The sequence below is a fragment of the Lithobates pipiens genome, unplaced genomic scaffold (genome assembly GCF_037356315.1).
Source record: "Lithobates pipiens isolate NorthernLeopardFrog02 unplaced genomic scaffold, aLitPip1_a1.2 Scaffold_10, whole genome shotgun sequence".
NCBI lineage: Eukaryota > Metazoa > Chordata > Amphibia > Anura > Ranidae > Lithobates > Lithobates pipiens.
In genome coordinates, this window is record NW_027507686.1 from 215,550,421 (window position 1) to 215,571,118 (window position 20,698).

At 47.1% G+C, this 20,698-nt stretch overlaps 1 protein-coding gene across 1 annotated transcript in view; it reads right to left on the minus strand.

The window, feature by feature from the left end:
• The window catches only part of LOC143939278 (uncharacterized), a 70,855-nt gene that overhangs the window by 20,022 nt on the left and 30,135 nt on the right, over positions 1–20,698 (minus strand). Inside the window, exons 6-9 of the mRNA XM_077460955.1 lie at positions 15,633–15,774; positions 5,582–5,740; positions 2,888–2,940; positions 246–418 (exon numbers count right to left, since the gene is read on the minus strand). Of these exons, the coding sequence (XP_077317081.1) occupies positions 246–418; positions 2,888–2,940; positions 5,582–5,740; positions 15,633–15,774 (527 nt within the window). The remainder of the gene's footprint in view (positions 1–245; positions 419–2,887; positions 2,941–5,581; positions 5,741–15,632; positions 15,775–20,698) is intronic.

Genomic DNA, 20,698 nt, shown 5'->3' on the forward strand with positions numbered 1-20,698 from the left:
TAAGGTGACTACTATACACCATTTATCTTAACTAAATAATTGTATCTGGTATGGGTACCATTTTGAAAGAATGCATAATGGAAGACCTGCTTCTACTACAGGAAACAATAAACAGTACACAAGGCTCATGCATCTAAAGGGGTGAGGAGCTAAAATGTAAAAAAAATTGCCTTCAGCTACAAGTACAGTACCGATGATACCTAGAAAGTCCTATCCTACTAAGCATAATGACTCCTTTACATTACCTCAATCACTGTCCCACAGGAGTTGTATCCAACACTGGCTATAAGGTGGGTCCTGTTGGAGCTAACCAGACACTTTGGATCATTCAGGCGTAACTGAATGTTATTAAGTTCATCATTTGCTGATGTAGCAATAACCAAAGTCATGGTGTTATCATGGCATATCAAGGAGGTGTCTGCAGGGTAGGAAAGAGTAAAGTGTTACATGAAGCTACAGGCTCATTCAGATAAAGCTTTCTAAAGTATTTTCCAAAGCTTTTTCAATGAGAGCAACACAAGATTGTATCATCTCACAATTAAATATGTAGTACTAATACCTGTTAAAAAAATATATGTAGTGCCACGTTAGTTTGTTTGTCCTTTCTTTCTCTTCTTTTTGTTCAGGAAACGTTTTCTCATATATAACTAATAATTAATTAATAAATAATAATATATTGTATCACATTATAGTCTTGCAAGGTCTGCGGTGTTAAAATTAAACTATTATGCTACATTGAGTTGAGCATCTTTGGTCATTTTACACTTTCTATTTTCAGCATTTGCACAGGCACTTTTTGAGGGTGTCTGAGACTTTTTTTTAAGTATTTCTAGCTAATGGGAGCTAGTTAATAGGGGAAACATTACCAATTCTGTTTTTTAGGGGTGTTCCCATTGAAGTCTATTCGGGCCAAAAACTCTTCAAACTTTAAGAAAATAAAACTTTTTTGAGCTACAGCTTCAACCCTCAAGTAACACGATGCTCAGGTGTGAATAGGGCCTGATATATTCTCTACTCAAAGCATCATTTTTTTTTTTTTTAAAGAATAAAGTTTTATTGCGTCAGTGGCACAAAAGGCAATAAATGGTACAGGCGGGTCTTAGCCCTTGTACACACGGTCGGACATTCCGACGGATTTTGTCCGAAACTGTTGCATACACACAGTCGGACAAAGTTGTCAGAAAATCCGATCGTACTTAACGTGATGACGTTATTTCGTTAGGACGGGACTACATTCAGGCTAGTAGCCAATAACTTTGGTCTAGGAATTTGATCTGAGCATGCATGGCACTTTGTCCGATCGGAATTCTCTACACATGATCAGACAAAGTCCGATCGGATCACGTTGTCGGAAAATTTTATTGCCCAGCTGGAAAACTTGGTCCGTCTGATACTCCGACGGAAACAGTCCGATGGAGCCCACACACGGGTTTATCTGACAACACGGTCCTCCTATCGGACATTGTCCATCAGAATGTCTGACCGTGTGTACAAGGGCTTACAGAACCAAATCAATATATGGACAAGTCGCATACTTGTGCAACTTTAGACAATAAATATTGCCAAATGTCAAAGCAGGTAAAATAGGAACTGCAGTCCAACAGTGAGCAATTTCAGGTACAAATGTCCAACTGAACAATGGCATAGGTGGTAGTAAAATGGGCATAGCCAGGGGGGAACTGGTAGGGTTCAGGCTGGGTTCCAGAGTAGTGGAGTTAGGGATATGTTTCCCTGTGAGAAAGGGTCTACTAGAGTCTAGGATAAGTACAATACGGTGCCACCATTTTAACAAAGTGGTGGGGAGGGGAAGAGAGGAAGGAAAAAGGAAAGGTCCCTTCTGGTGGGAGGAGGTGATCAACACAGCTTAGTAAAGAAATGTGAGGGCGTCTACTATCTGAGAAAGAGTAATAGTTCAGGCGATGTGGAAAATTCCATTCGCTCATACCATAGGTCCCAGAATTTCTTGTAGTTTTCCACCCAACAGCCATTAACTCTTCAATCTCACCAAGTGGTTTGATACCATGACCCATTCCCTAACTGAGGGGACAGTGGCTGAATTCCCGTGTCTGGAAATTAAAGCCCGACCAGCTAAAAGAAGAAATTGGAAAAGGCCTTGCTTGATTTTTTTGATAAACTCCGGGATGATGGCTAAAAAGGCCACCACTGTCATTTTAAGCCATTTCTTACCTGTGATTAGGTGACTTAACCTAAAAATGGTCTTCCAGAATGGTTGAATTTGTGGACAGGGCAACCACAGATGGGGGATGTGTACCACTTGGCTCTCTGCATCTCCAGCATTGGTAGGGATGGAGGGCTTTATCATGTGAGCAATTGACAGAGTTCTGTACGACCTAGTCAATAATTTATTGATTTCCCACCATTAGCATCATGCGACTGGGAAAAGAAGAGATACCGTATCTGCAGACCATAGTGTCCCAAACTCGTAGACGAGACAACTCAAAAACTTTTTATTTCGTTTTGAATAGAATGTGGAAGGAATGAAACACTTATCAGGTTTTATTGTGGTCCAAGGCTCTGTTAGAAAGATTTCCCTTTTTTCATTGGCCCGGGGCAGCCTTTTCACAAGAAAGGGCAAAAATGATTTTTTTTAAGAGCGAGGCTGATAGGCGCCAGAAGCCAAGAGTCAGCTATGTGAGAGACACTAACATCTCAAAGACAATGTCATAACAGAGAGACTACAACTGAAAGATTCCACCATGATAGAGAGACAACCACAATGTCATCTTCTTCACAACCCACCAAAAGCAGGAGACTTTCTAAGAGGCAGGTGAATCTATAAATAGTGTTTCGAGGTACAATGTATATTATAAGAACTGAAACGTGCTAGTTAATGTTTTAGCTGCAAAAATATAATAAAGGATTTTACCTAATTTTGAGGGTCCTATCACTACCACGACACATCGTAGTTCTGACTGGTACCTGTAAGAAAAAAGATGATACAAAAAGTTGGTAATTTGCCAGTGGTACCACGTGTCACCTGTGCAAGGACATAAAAAACACTTTTCTTCCCTGCCTTTTACCACATTGTCTATGACTAGACACTCATGCCATGTACATTGCAATCTTAAAGTGTATCTCTAGACAAAACTTGTTTTGTTTCTTTTACATCGAGATGAGTTTGGAAGAGTTGGAGAACTCAGACAGATTTTTTTTTTGTGTCTGTGTCCCATTGGGGAGATTTTCCTCCACTTCCTCTCCCAGTGACAAAACAGTCATAATGGGGAAGATTTACAAAAACTGGTGCACAAAGAATCTGATGTAGCTGTGCATAATAAAAAATAAGCGCCCAGGCCAATTCTGACATTTCTCTCCTACATGTAAAATTCATAATTTTTTTTGCTATAAAATTACATAGAACCCCCAAACATTATATAAGTTTTTTTAGCAAAGACCCTAGAGAACACAATGGCGGTTGTTGCAACTTTTTATCTCGCACGGTATTTGCGCAGCAATTTTTTAAACACCTTTTTTGAGAAAAAGAACTGTTTCATGCTCTAAAAAAAAAAAAAAACAGTAAAGTTAGCCCAGTTTTTTTGCATAATGTGCAAGAGGAAGATACACCGAGTAAATAGATTCCCAACATGTCACGCTTCAAAATTGCACACGCTCGTGGAATGGCGCCAAACATTGGTATTTAAAAATCCTCATAGGCGACGCTTTAAATTTTTCCAACTACCTTCCCTATTTGTACTCCATTTCCTTCCCCTCCTCACCTCCCCTCTACAGTATACAGTATATATGGTGGTTTTGAATCTATATACATTTTCTTTTGTTATCTTTTAATGTGTTGCAAACTATTGTCTCTTTTAAGAAATTGTATTAATAAACATTTCAAATTTTAATTGAGTTATTTGTATTCTTGGTACCAATTAAACATTCCAGGCCACTAATTCGCCTTCTTGATAGATCTTGATTTGTCAGAATGACAGAAATGACGAAGAACTATGAAATGTGAGGAGTCTGAGGACCAACCCAAATAATCCCCTTAAATACCTGTTAAAAAATATAACTCACTCAAAGTATATCCAGACCTTATTGCTAGCTATACAATACTTGAATTTCAAGCTGTGGGTGGCCCTGGCATCACCATGCTCAACACACTTTAAGTACAAAATGAAGATGTCGGGTAAAAAATTGCTGGCCGAAAAAGCTGCTACATCCAATAAAATGTAGTCATTGTTCAAGGATTCAGACAGCTGCAGCTGCCTGAATACCATACCTGGTAATGTTTAACATGGATGAGAGAATCAAATGATTTCCCTTGTTTGGCCTGAAAATCTGAACAAGAGAAATCTAAGCCCTTGAACACACGGTCGGACATTCTGACAACCAAATCCGTTGGATTTTGTCCGACGTATTTTGTCCGAAACTGTTGCATACACACCGTCGGACAAAGTTGTCGGAAAATACGATTGTACATAACGTGATGACGTTATTTCATTAGACGAGACTACGTTCAGGCTAGTAGCCAGTAGCTTTGGTCTAGGAAATTGATCTGAGCATGCGTGGCACTTTGTCCGTCGGAGTAGGCTACACATGATCGGAGTATGTCCGATCGGAGCATTTTGTCGTAAAATTTTATGGACAAGTTGGAAAACTTGGTCTGTCGGATACTCCGACGGAAACAGTCTGATGGAGACCACACACAGTCGGATTATCCAACAAAACGGTCCGATGGGACACATTCCGTCGGAATCTCCGACCGTGTGTACAAGGGCTAACTGTTTATGGTTAGCTTAAAGTATATGTAAAGCCTCACCTTGTAGAACAGCTCATTTAGTTTAAGCCCTCGTTGACATTGAATGCCGCTTTGAAATAGTTTGACTTCTTCTGAAGTTGAACAATTTCAAAGCCGCATGTTTTTGCGACTTAAGATGCGACTTGGAAGACATCTATGTGGCTTCATGCATAGAGGTCTATGCAAGTGGCACTCGAAATCGCCAAAAGTAGTGCAGGAACTACTTTTTCAAATTGATGCAACACTGCAGAGTCAAATGGCATAACAAGTCGCTCCAATGTGAACAAGGGCTAAAACAGAAATGAAAGGCAAAACATTTGTGGATAGAAATAAAAACATTATAAATACTTATTTTTCCTGCTTTATAAGTGATCACATGCCCTCTAAGCTCCTTATGCAGCTGAGAACAGACATCTGGGGGAGGAGAGGCAGCAGCACAATGAACTTCCCAATGAATGGCTATTAAAGGAGGGGGTTTGGGTGGGTGTCAGGACAAATATGATCATTGGAGGAGAACAGGCTGAGTTCCCAGCACAGCTAGATAACTGACCAGACTGTGCTCACCTGCTTAGTGTGGTTAGTTTTTAATAGGAAAGCAGAGAGACTAGCAGGAACACAAGGGATTTCACATAAAGTAATACAAAGAAAACAGGTTACTTGTTCATACAAGTACATGGTACTGCAGGCACATATGAGGAATATAAAATGTTGGATATACACACTCTTTTAACATTAGTTGTTGAGTGAGTTCATCAATTGCTACAAGAAGAAAAAAATCATCATAAAACAATTTGAATTTAGACTCAGCAGCATCATACTGACCCATTTGTAGTTTCTGCCACAAAGCAAACAGGCACGTGTTCTCCTACATTATCTTCCTTTGGTGTCCATTGCACGACCATACTCCTTGTATTAGATTTAGATGAGGATGTAAATGTCTTGGTCATACCGGGAATCCCACTGACTTTAAAGTCTAAAATTCTATAAAGCAGAAAAATGCAATGATTTACACAGGACTTTTTTTCATCAGGAACGCGGAGGAACACAGTTCCGGCACCTCCAGCACCTCCAGCACTGAATGTATGTAATAGAATGGGGTGTGGGGTATGCTGGAGGTTCTATTGATGTTGGATGCTGGGGGATCTATTGTCACTGGTGGGGATCTGATTTTGTGTGAGGGTCTATTGTTGCTGATGGGGAATCTATTGTTGCTGGGGGGGTCTTATGTTTCTGGAAGGGATCTACTGTTGAGGGAGAGGTCTATTTTTACTGGCTGCTGGGGGGGGGGGGGGTCTAATGTTGCTTGGGTGGATATTTTGTTACTGGGTGTGATATTTTATTGTGGGTAGTTCACTGTTTCTGCAGAGAATCTATTGTTGGGTGGAGTCCATTGTTGCTGAAGGGGTCTATTGTTGTGTGGGGATTGTTGCTGGCTGCAGGGGATCTATTTTACTGCTTTTATTTTTATCAGTAACATGTTCCAAACATATAATTTGGCACCACAAAATGATACTTGGTTCTGTATTCTGTATTCTCTAAAAGCAGCAGTACAGAGAAGCACGGATTATGAATGCAATGATATAAGGAGTGCTGGACATGACAGTGTGGATGAGGGACACAGAGGGTTAAGCTTTATGGGTGGAGTTCAGGAAAAGGTTTGCAGGAAACAAGTTCAGTGTAGGGGAGGGGTCACATAAAAGGGAGAGGTGTGGCTTTAAGGAATCATTCGGAGCCCAGTGTGACACAGAGGAGGCAGTTTTTTCGCTGCTCCTCTGCTATGGCGGACCTCGAGGGACTCTTCGCGCGGCTGCGACGGGCGGCGGAGGTGCACGGTGCGGACTGGCTGCGGGAACGTGTGGGTGACCTGACGGACGGCGATGTGGACGGCGGCGGGACAGGTGAGGTTCCACTGCGCGCGCGGAGGTCTCGGCCTCCGGCGCGTTTTTCTCCTGGGCCTACTCCTCGGCCGCCTCGTGACTCCCGGAGCCCGGGGGTGGACCGATCGGTCCCCCCGGCAAAACGACAGGTTATCGGCTCCCCCCGGTCCGGGCGGTCGTTACGCCGCCGAACGGAGGGGGGCGGGGCTTCACGGCCGCATGCAAATGGCGCCGGGACCGCACGGGGCCCGGTGGAGGTGGGGGGGAGTGTGGATGGCTCTGGGTCGGCAGGCCAAGGGGGGGGGGTGCACGTGGCGGGGGATCTGCGGCAGGCTGGGTCTGGGGCCAGCATCCGCGCGGTGGGGGGGAGGGGGGCGCTCCGGGGGGGTCGCGTGCCGGAGGGGGGGGAGGGTGGGTCGCAGAAGGCTGCCAAGGTGCCTGGCAGGGCTGGTTTTAGACGCCGGCATGCCGGGGGCGGCGGGGGGAGGAGGACATTGCCTGCAGTCCCGGATCGCAGGGACCGGATGGACCGCGCGGAGCACAGGGGGATTGCCGCGTCCCCGGTGCGCGTTGGAGAGGTCGGTTCGGAGAGCGAGCTGTCCCAGGAGGAGGAGGGGTCCTTTTCTACACCCGGACCGGTACCGGTCGCCGAGGCCCCTGGGGGCCCGGGTAAGTTGCGGGAGTCTACATTGCTGGCGGATGCCTTGCGGGATCTGATGGGGGTGGCGCAGGGGGGTGCGGTGCCCACGGGATCCCGGGATGTAGTGGGGGGGGTTGCGGCAGGTTCAGCGCAGGGGGCGGGGCCTGTGGCCCCGGGGGGGCCGTCAGGTCAGTTGCAGGAGCTGTTGGGGGGGCTGCAGGCCCTGGTTGGTAAGTTTGCTGGGGGCTCCGGGTCGCCTCAGGTGGCCCCCTGGATGGGTACTGTGGGGGGGGCCGGGGGGGCGGAGGTCATTCCTGCGCGGGATGCACCGCCTGCCGCGGTGTCGGGGAGCACGGATGCGGGGGCTGTGGGCCCGGGGGTCCCCCCGGTGCCCGCGGACCCGGGGGCGCGGTCTGACCTGGTTAGGATCGCGGATGCTGCCCGGTGCGAAGTCTATGTTTGTTTCGAAGGCCCATTGGGGGCGCATTTGAAGCAGGAGGTGCGGGACAAGATCGGCAAGGGTGAGTATGTGGAGATTTTCTCCTTGCTCCCCCTCGAGAAATTTAATTTGGACAGGGTTAAGCCGGACAGTTCCAAGAAGGACGACGAGGAAAAACGTAGGTATCGGCTGATCCCGCGCACATTTGCAAATTGGCTTCAGGCGTTCGCTATATTGGCTAGCGTGATAGGGGAAAAGAACCCCGAGCATTGCTCGGCGTTATTTTGTTACCTGGACGCGATTGGGGAGGCTCACCGAGTGTATGGAGGGCTGGCTTGGCTGCGCTATGATGAGCAGTTTCGTCAGCGTAAGGCAGTGCGGGCTGACCTGCGGTGGGATCACAAGGACATAAGCCTCTGGATGAGGCTTATGTCTGCTCCGCGGGCCCCCACTCCGTTTCTTCAGGGGGGGGCCGGGAGTGCGTCTTCCTCGGGACTGCCGGCCGGAAAGAAGTGGGGGGTGTGCTGGCCCTTTAATGAAGGGGCTTGTAAATTCGGAGGCGCGTGCCGCTTCAAGCATGAGTGCTCCGGGTGCGGCGGCACCCACCCCCTGTCTCGCTGTTTCAAAAAAGGTCAGCGTGCCAGTGCCGCCGGTCACAAAAGGGATGACGCCGGTGAACCTGGGAAGGATGCTTCCTTTCCTACATAGGTATCCGGATGGTGCGGCGGCGCGTGGGTTAATTCTGGGTTTTCGGGACGGTTTTAGGATTCCCTGTTCTTTGGGAGGGGTGCCGCCGTTGGCCAGGAATTTGCGATCGGCTTTAGAGCACCCGGGGGTTGTGGATGAAAAATTGGGTAAAGAGGTGGCGCTGGGCCGGATGGGTGGCCCTTTCGAAGTGCAGCCGTGGGGGGACCTGGTGGTCTCCCCGTTGGGTGTAGTTCCTAAGAAGGAGCCGGGGAAGTTTCGCTTGATTCATCACCTGTCTTTTCCGAAAGGGGGGTCGGTCAATGATTTCATTGACCCGGAGGCGTGTACGGTTTCCTACACTTCTTTTGACGCGGCGGTACGGTGGGTCAGGCGGTATGGTCGTGGGGCTCTCATGGCCAAGGCGGATGTGGAATCGGCGTTTCGCCTTCTGCCGGTCCACCCGGACAGCTTCCGGCTGTTGGGATGCCATTGGCGGGGCAAGTTTTATGTGGACTTGTGCCTGCCCATGGGTTGTTCCATTTCATGCGCCTACTTTGAAGCTTTTAGTTCATTCTTGGAATGGGTGGTGAGAGATGTTTCGGGCCTGGAGTCGGTCATCCACTATTTGGATGATTTTCTGTGCGTGGGCCCGCCTGCCTCCAGTGTGTGTGCGATTCTTCTGTCCACGTTGCAGCACATTGCGGGCAGGTTCGGGGTGCCGTTGGCGGGGGATAAGACGGAGGGCCCGGTGACGGAATTGAGTTTTCTGGGAATCGTGATTGATTCTGTGGCAATGGAGTGTCGATTGCCAGAGAATAAATTACGGGATCTGCAGGCGGAGTTGGCAGGCATGCAGGGCCGGCCGAAGGTTCAGCTTCGGGCCCTGCAGTCCCTGTTGGGCAAGCTGAATTTCGCTTGCCGGATCATCCCTATGGGCCGTGTGTTCTGCCGACGGCTGTCGGGGGCCACTGCCGGGGTAACCACCCCTACCCACTTCGTGCGTTTGCGAAGGGAACACCGGGAGGACCTGCGGGCTTGGCATGAATTTTTGGAGTCGTATAATGGGCGGGCTATGTGGATGTCGGGGCCAGTGAGCAACTTCGATGTGGAGTTGGTTACTGACGCGGCTGGCTCAACGGGTTATGGGGCATTTTTCCGGGGTCGGTGGAGTGCGGAACCTTGGCCACGCTCATGGGAGGTTGCGGGGTTGTTGGGCAATTTGGTTTTGCTAGAATTGTTCCCGATAGTGGTGGCATTGGAGTTATGGGGGGCGGAGTTTCGTAATTTGAAGTTGCGCATCAATTGCGATAACATGGGGGTGGTCCAGGTCCTCAATCGGATGACTGCTTCTTCCCCCCCGGTCATCCGGCTGCTGCGACACCTGGTCTTTCGATGTTTGCGGCTCAATGTTTACGTTTATGCTGTGCACATACCTGGGGTGGAGAATTCTTTGGCTGACTCGCTCTCTCGTTTTCAGTGGGACAAGTTCCGGCAGCTGGCGCCGGGAGCGGAGGAGTCGGGGGCGCCATGCCCCGGGTGGATGTGGGAACTTCCCTTGGAATCGCCGCAGGTTGGTTAAAAAGGTCGTTGAGTGAGGCTACATGGTCCGCTTACTCTAGAGTGTGGGCGGAATGGTGGGCGTTCCTGCGGGAGGTTGGAGTGGCTGGTCGGGGCTCCGACCGGCGCTGGGTGGTATTGTACTGGGTTGCCCGGAACATTGAGACGGGCCTGTCTCCCGCATCTATTGAGCGGAAGCTGGCGGGGTTGGCCTTTTTTGTTCAAACTGTGGGGGGAGCCGGACGGGACGAAGGATTTTTGGGTGAGGCAAACGTTGAAGGGGTACAGGAGGGATTGGAAGGGTAGGGATGCGCGCCGGCCGGTGTCATTTGACAATCTGGTGGCAATTTGTTCTCGGCTGGTGGACGTTTGCTCGTCTGCTTACGAGACCGTCCTGTTTACGGCAGCGTTTTCGCTGGCGTTTTATGGGGCTTTTAGGATTGGGGAGTTGGTGTGTCGCTCAAAACGGGTGGCTGGGGGTCTGTTGGATCAGGACGTGCAGGTGGTTGCGGATCGGGTGAGTATACGGTTGCGTAGGTCTAAGACTGATCAACGGGGCAAGGGAGTGGCGATTACGCTGCTCGCCCTGCCGGGCTCGGTAGTGTGCCCGGTGGCGGCGGTACGGGCTTTCCGGGCGGTGCGGCCTGGGAGGGCGGGCCCCTTTTTGGTGCACGAGGAGGGCTCTTTTCTATCCCGTTTTCAGTTTGTGTCGGTCTTTCGGCAATGCCTGAGGGCGGTGGGTTTGGATGAGCGGGACTACGCGTCCCACTCTTTTCGGATTGGGGCGGCCACGGAGGCGGCTCGATGTGGGCTGGAGGAGGCGGTGGTTCGCCGGATTGGTAGATGGGAGTCCCGGAGGTTCCGGTCCTATGTCCGGCCGCAGTTGCTACTGGGGTAAGGATGGTGCGGCTGGGGGTTGTTTGCTGTGGGATTTATGGGGGGGAGGACTGTGCTTGTAACATTCCTTTGGTTGTTGTGTTATTTCTCTTGTTTTCATTCCAGATGGAGGTTCTCAACGCCTCGTTTGGATCCTGGGGCATTCGTACGTCTGCTGGGGGGCCAGGAGAGGTGATTCTCTACCAGCAGGCAGGCAATTAGGTATCCCCAGGGAGGTAGCTAGGGTGATGTGGTTGGGTTTCCCGGGCATGAGGTGGGAGCGTGCCATGAGGGAGGTGGAGCGTTTCGCTTTGAGGGATAGGCCCCCGGATGTGCTGGTCGTTCATGCGGGGGGCAATGACCTGGGAGTTCGAAAAGTGAAGGACATTTTGGCGGATATCAAGGCTGATGTGTTGCGCATGCGAGTCCTTTTCCCGGGCACCATTTTGGTGTGGTCAGACATTGTGGCCAGAACGGTGTGGCGGGGGGCCAGGTCTTTAGCCAGCCTTGAGAAAACCAGGATTAGGGTTAATAAGGTTGTTGGGCGGTTTGTAGTGAAGAACGGGGGCATTGTGGTAAGACACAGGGAATTGGAGGTGAATGTAGGGCTTTATCTTAGGCGGGATGGCGTTCATCTATCGGATGTGGGGATTGACCTCTGGTCCTTTGGCTTACAGGAGGGCATACAGAAAGCTCTTCGGGTGTGGGGCGGCCCTCAAGGTTGAGGGGGTCACCCTTTCGGGCTGTGGCGGTGTGTTTTCTGGTGGTTTCTGACGGTAGACAGGTACTCAGAAGGGATCTGAGGGTGTGGGGGGCTCATCTAACGATCGGCCCCTCTGGGTATTCCTGAACGTTGGAGGGAATACGGTTATGTTCACTGGCGGAAGTTGTCTCCGACCGGTCACAGGTGGAGGCCTTTGGGAAGTTGGTCAGGTGTACCGCAGTGATTGGGTATTGGCTTAAGTGTGGTCACCGTCAGAGATCACCAGAATGGGCAGTTAATGTTAATTTAAATGTGGTTTAATGTTAATAAAGTTATTTATATTTATATATTTATATATATATTTATATATTTATATATTTTCATATTTACAAGTTATTGGAGTAATTTTGAGTTATGTTTAATAAAGGCTGTTGTGGCCAGTTTACTCCAACCTATGGTGTGGTCTCGTTTCTAATAGATAAGGAATAGTATAAGGGGAACATTCAGACTACACTAGTCAAGAGAAGCACGGATTATGAATGCAATGATATAAGGAGTGCTGGACATGACAGTGTGGATGAGGGACACAGAGGGTTAAGCTTTATGGGTGGAGTTCAGGAAAAGGTTTGCAGGAAACAAGTTCAGTGTAGGGGAGGGGTCACATAAAAGGGAGAGGTGTGGCTTTAAGGAATCATTCGGAGCCCAGTGTGACACAGAGGAGGCAGTTTTTCCCACCCTCCCGCCCTATTGTTATGTGTTTGTTTTGTGGTGTTTTGTTGCTGGTCTTTTTCTTCTTTTGCAGGTTTCATCGGTTGTCACGGCAGCTGAAAGTTTTTCGTGTTGGCGGTGTGTTTTCTGGTGGTTTCTGACGGTAGACAGGTACTCAGAAGGGATCTGAGGGTGTGGGGGGCTCATCTAACGATCGGCCCCTCTGGGTATTCCTGAACGTTGGAGGGAATACGGTTATGTTCACTGGCGGAAGTTGTCTCCGACCGGTCACAGGTGGAGGCCTTTGGGAAGTTGGTCAGGTGTACCGCAGTGATTGGGTATTGGCTTAAGTGTGGTCACCGTCAGAGATCACCAGAATGGGCAGTTAATGTTAATTTAAATGTGGTTTAATGTTAATAAAGTTATTTATATTTATATATTTATATATATATTTATATATTTATATATTTTCATATTTACAAGTTATTGGAGTAATTTTGAGTTATGTTTAATAAAGGCTGTTGTGGCCAGTTTACTCCAACCTATGGTGTGGTCTCGTTTCTAATAGATAAGGAATAGTATAAGGGGAACATTCAGACTACACTAGTCATGGTAGGTGAGTAGGGGGTGGAATCAAGGGACGGTGGTCAGAGGTGGGTAGGGGGCAGAGACAAGGGGTGACTCCGACGGGTGAGTTCCTGCACCTATTCTCCAAGAAAAAAAGCCCTGGTTTTACCACTCTGTGTCTAAAATAAAAATAAAAAGTTCTTATACTAGTTCAGTTTAATATTACATTTTAAAACAAACTTTTCACTATGCATTCAACGGCTGGGGTCTGAGAGGTGACCAAGCTGTATTGCTTTACTCCCGTAGAGAGAAGCAAGGTCACTGAAATGCCAGTGCTTTCTTTCAAGCCGACCATGCATACAAATGCAAGGTCTGCTTATGCTGTTGGTACTTTCCCAAACTGTGATTGCATACCTCCTAACTTTCTGAGATGGGAATGTGGGACACCTATCAGCAAAAGTATGCAGGCATAGGTCACACCCCTTGCCACACCCCCTTAAAGGAGAATTGTACAAAAAAATAAGATTAGTTAAACCCACAAGTGCTTTTTTTATAACTATTATTCCTTTATATTGGCTTTTGGAATTTACAAATGCAGCAATTTTGAAATCAGATGAAAAGTTTAGCGCTGGGAAAACTTTTTGATAGATAAAAAGTGCATTTATATATATATCCCGTGCTCCTTGGGATGTTTAAAGCTTGGGAAATCTTTTTGTATCCAAAACCGGCTTTAAACTTCTCCACAACAGTATTACGGACCTGCCTGGTGTGTTCCTTGGTCTTCATGATGCTCTCTGCGCTTTCAACAGAACCCTGAGATTATCACAGAGCAGGTGCATTTATACAGAGACTTGATTACACACAGGTGGATTCTATTTATCACCATCAGTCAACAACATTGGATCATTCAAAGATCCTCGCTGAATATCTGGAGTGAGTTTGCTGCACTGAAAGTAAAGGGGGCCGAATAATTTTGCACGCCCCACTTTTAATTTTTTTATTAGTTAAAAAAGTTTCAAAAATCCAATAGATTTCGTTCCACTTCACAATTGTGTCCCACTTGTTGGTGATTCTTCACAAAAAATTAAAATTTTATATCTTTATGTTTGAAGCCTGAAATGTGGCAAAAGGTTGAAAAGGTCAAGGGGGCCGAATACTTTCGCAAGGCACTATATATATATATATATATATATATATATATATATATATATATATATATATAGATCAGACCAAAATGAGGGACAAATGAGGAGGAATGAGGGACTTTGCTCCAAATCAGGGACAGTCCCTCGAAATCAGGGACAGTTGGGAGCTATGGTGAAAGTAATAAAATGCTTGAATCAAAATGTAAAATAAATATACAGTTTATTCTGATTTTCATCCTGCTTAGATAATGAGGATGGCATTAGGCCTTCACGCAGAGTGCTGGTCCGCTGGAGCATCTCCTTGCAAGATGTGGGATCCTGAGCTTTCTCTGGGCTTGGGTATCCTCTCAACTCATTTCAGCTATTTTTGAATCCAATGATCTGTGGGTCGGGTTATTACCCACCCCGCAGCAAACATAAACAAAGGGGCAGAATGCTAGTGATGTCATTGACTAAATATGATGTGTCCATGCAAGGGCACTGGTGTCACCAGCATTCCCCTCTTTGTTTATGTGTGATATGGGGTGAGGAATGACCCGGCCTACAACTCATTGGATTAGAAGATATTCACATAGAGACAGGGCTGGACTGGGACAGAAATTTGGCACTGGACTTCATCCAGACCGGCCCACTTACATTTTGAGTGTCCCATCAGCACTCCCTTACATCAGAGTGTCCCATCAGCACCCCCTTACATCAGAGTGTCCCATCAGCAGCCCCCTTACATCAGAGTGTCCCATCAGCAGCCCCCTTACATCAGAGTGTCCCATCAGCACCTCCTTACATCAGAGTGTCCCATCAGCAGCCCCCTTACATCAGAGTGTCCCATCAGCAGCCCCCTTACATCAGAGTGTCCCATCAGCAGCCCCCTTACATCAGAGTGTCCCATCAGCAGCCCCCTTACATCAGAGTGTCCCATCAGCAGCCCCCTTACATCAGAGTGTCCCATCAGCAGCCCCCTTACATCAGAGTGTCCCATCAGCACCTCCTTACATCAGAGTGTCCCATCAGCAGCCCCCTTACATCAGAGTGTCCCATCAGTACCCCCTTACATCAGAGTGTCCCATCAGCACCCCCTTACATCAGAGTGTCCCATCAGCACCCCCTTACATTAGAGTGTCCCATCGGCAGCCCCCTTACATCAGAGTGTCCCATCGGCAGCCCCCTTACATCAGAGTGTCCCATCGGCAGCCCCCTTACATCAGAGTGTCCCATCAGCAGCCCCCTTACATCAGAGTGTCCCATCAGCAGCCCCCTTACATCAGAGTGTCCCATCAGCAGCCCCCTTATATCAGAGTGTCCCATCAGCAGGCCCCTTACATCAGAGTGTCCCATCAGCACCCCCTTACATCAGAGTGTCCCATCAGCAGCCCCCTTACATCAGAATGGCCCACTGAGCCATCGGCCCACCGGGAAACTCCCTGTAGTCCCGATGGCCAGTACATGCCTGCATAGAGATGAGTTTGGAGGTCATCTGTGAGCTAACCATTTTATTTAGGGACGGGGGGCTTTGACTAGCACTCAGAAAGCTTTAACAAAGCCTGTCTGAAGCCATGTTTTGAAGCAAGTGTAAACTAGCTGTTCATGTGTGTTGAAGCCAAAGCAAGTGTAAATGAGCCTTAAATGTCAAATTAATTTAGGACATGTCCTGGATACATGCGATGTGTGATTTACCTTTCATATGCTGCTTGCGCAGTAAGGTGAAGTTGGAATTTTTTTCCAGCGTTGACCAGCAACTTTGTTCCATGACTGGGAGTTGGAGAAAGAAATCTTGGTCTGTATTCGCCAAATGAACAGGTTGGAGCCGGACTAGTGGCTGTACAATTCAAAAAATTGTAACTGTTATTTATGAAGGAAAGAGTTGACTATTCTGAACTAATGATTCACATAGATTTATTTATAGTGCTGACAATTTACTCAGCACTTTACATATTGTAGATTCACATCAGTCCCTGCCCTCAAGGAGCTTACAATCTAAGATACATATTTGACATGCATACAGTACATACACATACTAGAACTAATGTAGACCGGAGACAATTAAAGGAGTCCAGCATGAGCTTGTTTGGCTGGGCTTCTCCTATAGGTGCAAAAACAAATTGCACTCCTGTGAGCCGTTTTCAGCAGACAGAGGTGTGAAGTCCGCTGTCTGCTGATGACAAACAGATCAGTCCAGGCATCGCGTCATCCCGACAATAAAGTCTGGATCCACCAGGTGCCTGGACTGATGCCCGTCTCAGCCTCTCAGTGAGCTGCTGAGAGCCTGAGATGGCCACTCTGCCCCCCTTCACAGCTCCACAGCTCAGCGCTCCAATGAGCATGGCGAAGCAGAGAGGAGAGCTGCTGACTGACAGCTGGAAGAGCTGAGAGAGCCAAGCCATCGGCGATGTTCGATCTTCCGGTTCTCGGTGCAGAGGCAGCAGGGGACAGATGCAGCATTGGGCCGATGCTGCATTCACCTAGCTAAGTATAAATCTGGAAAAAAAAAACTGATTCCGGTACTTTTAACCTACCAGCATGTCTTTGGAGTGTTTGAGGAAACCTGGAGAAAACCAATGCAAGCAAAGGGAGGACATGCAAACTCCATGCAGAACCCTAGTGCTGCAAGGCAGAAGTGCTAACCACTAAGCCGCTGTCTTAGTGCTTAGTAGACTGGTTAAAAATTAGATTTTTTTTGATACAGATGATAATCGGGCTGTGTTTGGGGGACATTTATCTATAGCAGATGATGAGAACCTCCGTTGGGTAAATGTTTTTTTTTTAAAGTTACATTTTTATTGCGTACATAAGCAAGGCAGTAAATCTTACAGAAGAGACAAAGAAATAACAAGAGTTTAGAGGTACATCCAGTGTCCCAGTTAGAACAGGATTAATCACAGCATATATCAAATGAAAATACAATAAAAATGAAGATAAGGCATACCCGTCACGTAATAAAAAGTGACATTCACAGTAATAGCATTTACTTGTTGGAGAGAATCCCCTTAATAAATCAGCTCAGTAACATGTGCAGAGATCATAAGATTATGCTCGTTGAATAAAAGTTTATCAGGTGGCTTTAAGCTTTCCAGTAAGTAGCCTGTTGTTCTACCTAAAAGCCATTTTACAAAAAAAAAGTAAAAAGAGTAAAAGAGAGGCCAAGAAAATTGTGTTTACCAACTGACTTAAGCCAGCTATAGATGGATCGAATCTCAGACAGTTCAGCTGTGACCAGCAGAGATTAGAGATTTGATCCATCTATGGGCAGGTTGGATGTACTGATGTCAGTTCATCACTTCAGTACAACCAGCCTGTCTGATTTTTTTCATGCGATCACTGCCAGCGAGCGACTATAGCAGCCAGCAGTGATCATTGTGTTCTGCTGGTAGCAAAGGCTCCCCACTGGCAGAACACAATAACGCTGTGAGAGGGCTCTCCCCCATCAACACAGCCAGTGTAAGTGTACAGTCGAGCAATTTTATTTCCTTTAACCCATAGTGAAACGCAAGAAAATTACATAATTCATGGCCTGCTTTACTGGTGATGGTTCATGGTAGCTTTATTGTAAACTGGCTCTTGGGGTTCTAAACATATAGACTAGGTTTAGACACGTGTCTGAACTCACTGATCCTCTGATAAACAATCAGCGTTTGGATTGCTTTTCAGAGATGATTTGCAGGCAGTGAGGAGGTGATGTTATAACCATTTAAGCCCCGGACCAATTTGCAGCCAAAGGACCAAGCCCCTTTTTGCGATTCACTGCGCTGCTTTAACTGACATTTTTGCGCGGTCGTGCGACGTGGCTCCCAAACAAAATTGAGGTCCTTTTTTCCCCCACAAATAGAGCTTTCTTTTGGTGGTATTTGATCACCTCTGTGGTATTTATTTTTTGCGCTATAAACAAGAATAGTGCGACAATTTATATTTTTTACTTTTTGCTATAATAAATATCCCCAAAAAATATATAAAAAAAAAAAAACATTTTTTTCCCTCAGTTTAGGCCGATACGTATTCTTCTACATATTTTTGGTAAAAAAAAAAACACAATTAGCGATTATTGATTGGTTTGCGCAAAAGTTATAGCGTTTACAAAATAGGGGATAGTTTTATAGCATTTTTATTAATTTTTTTTTTACTAGTAATGGCGGCGAGCAGCGATTTTTATTGTGACTGCGACATTTTGGTGGAAACATCAGACATTTTTGACACATTTTTGGGACCATTGTCATTTATACAGCAATCAGTGCTATTTAAATGCACTGATTCCTGTGTAAATGACACTGGCAGTGAAAGAGTTAACCACTGTGTAGGGGCTATGTATGACGTTATGTGTTTTTTTTATTGTAGGCAGGCGTGGCCTGGCATGTGACGTCACTGATTGTCCTTCCCTATAAAAGGGAACAGACGATTGGTGACAGCCACACTAGGAAGCACAGGGAGAGGTTTGTTTACACAGACCTCTCCTCGTTCTTCAGCTCTGTGACCCGATCACGGGACACCAGCGGCGATCAGGTCCGCTGGTCCCGCAGCCACGGTCAAGGAGCTCAGGACATATAGACCCAAAGTGCCCATAAATCCGCCCACAAGAATGGAGAAATCCACCCATCACAAAGATTTTCAGCACTGGCCATGTAAATCAGCCCCCATGTGCCCATAAATCCGCCCACAACGTGTAGAATTCCGCCCATCATGGATATGAACTCACGGGTGAGCGCGGAGCACAATCTGACAGAAAAAAAAAAAAAAACTCGGTCGGCTATTGTGTGCCTGCACCGTCTCAACAGCTGATGGTAAAATCAGGTGTTGTGATGTTACGCATGGCGCATGCGCCTTCAGCCTGAGCACTATTCGATGGGGGCATTTCTCGACAGAACAGGTGGGTGGGGCGATGGGAGGATCAGAGAGAGAAAGCTCCCAGCCGCTGCCACCCACCCAGGATCGGCCCTGCCTGCGGGCTATCTGTAGCATTAACCTAAGACAAAAAAAGTATACATGTCTTTTTTACAGCCGATCCGACCTGATCCCATGCTGAGCTGTCTGCACTCGCCTTCGCTGTGTGGGCGGGTGCAGAGGAGGCAGCCGACAACAGAAGCCCGATAGTAAGTCTATGGGTGACGTCACTTCCCATTCATTTTACAGCCGTTGTTGGCCGTGTCCTCTGCAGAGCTTCTGCCGCTGGAGGTCGAATCGGGTTAAAAAAAAAAGGTATGTATACTGATTTCTTATTTACAGGCAGGGGTCAAGTCCTGGGGAAAAAAGTGTGGGAACTCCCACCCAAGATCCACTCCCCCACCAAAAAAAATAAATAGTACATAAAAAAATCCTCAATAAACATAAATACGGTAATTCTCTGAATAATCTGTTAATAATAAATGTTCTGATCTTTATTGGGGAATGTTATTTTGTATATAGAGTGTTTATATGGTGAGTTTACACTTTTCATTGAACAGAGTTTGGATAACACAGGGTTAAACGGAAAGGTCATAAATGAACTGCACATAATCATTATCTGGACAGAATGCTTGGGGAGATAGTGATGTGTTCCTGCTTAGGAGATGTATGTTAGCTTGGGGGGGGCTGCAAACTCTGCAGGGCTCCAACACACACTCGCTGCTATTCCAACCCTTCACATATTTCCACATAAACTTCCCTCTGGGCATTAAACTTTGCCAGGTATTGTGCTCAGCTTACCATCCCAAACTGATGTTCCTCCCTCAGCTCACCTCTCTCCCTGCATGTCCTGTGAGCAGAATAGCTGTGCTCCTCCTCTGGGTTCTCTCATCATATGTCACTGAAGATAGAGGAGGGGGGGGATTCAGCGGGACACACAGACCAAGTATGCAGCAGACTGGGGGGGGGGGGAGGATGAGGAGACAGAAAATCAGGAGGGGCAGGCAGGGAGGAGCTGAGAGGTCTGACTAAATACAATCTCTTAGCAACAGGGACCTGATCTACCCATCAGCTAGCTGTGATTGACAGGTAGATCGAAAAGGAAGCTGTCATGGGGCCCCCTACTGACAATGCCTGAATGGTCAGTCCGCCCCTGGTGTGCGGCACTTACTATTGCGAGCTGTGTCGGTGGCACCTGCCACACAGCTCGCATACTTTAAAGTCTTGCTGCTAACGGGAACTGAGTTCCTGTTGTGGAAAAAGTACAGGAACTCCATTCCCATGCGTTCCCGCAGGACTTGAGCCCTGTTTACAGGGCTAGAAAGGTTAGTGTTAGATCGGTGGTGTCTACAGATACAAGGATTTTAGTTTTTGCATGGACTTACACTTAAATAGCCCCAAAAGAAAGCTCTATTTGTGTGAAAAAAATAATTTCTTTTGTAGCATGACTGCGCAATTGTCATTCAAAGTGTGACACCACTGAGAGCTGAAAATTGGCCTGGGCAGAAAGGGGCTGAAAGTACCCTGTAGTTAAGTGGTTAAAGTAGATTTTTACCCCCAAAAATTGCGTTTAAAAAACTGTTGCGAAAATAAAGCGTGACATAAAAAAATTGCACCATCCACCATTTTGTTCTCTAGGGCCTCGGCTTAAAAAAACAGTATATAATGTTTGGGGGAATTCTAACTATTTTGCTAGCAAAATAAAAATATATAGATTATTACATCTGAATTGGTCTGGGGGAGTCAAGTGGTTAAGAAAGAGAGAGTGAGTGGAAGAGGAGAGGAAAGTAAAACAGAAGAGGTTGGAGAGGGGGAATGAAGGAGAGAGAGGAGAGCCCAACCCCGGGCGAATAAAAAAAAAAAGATCCCTT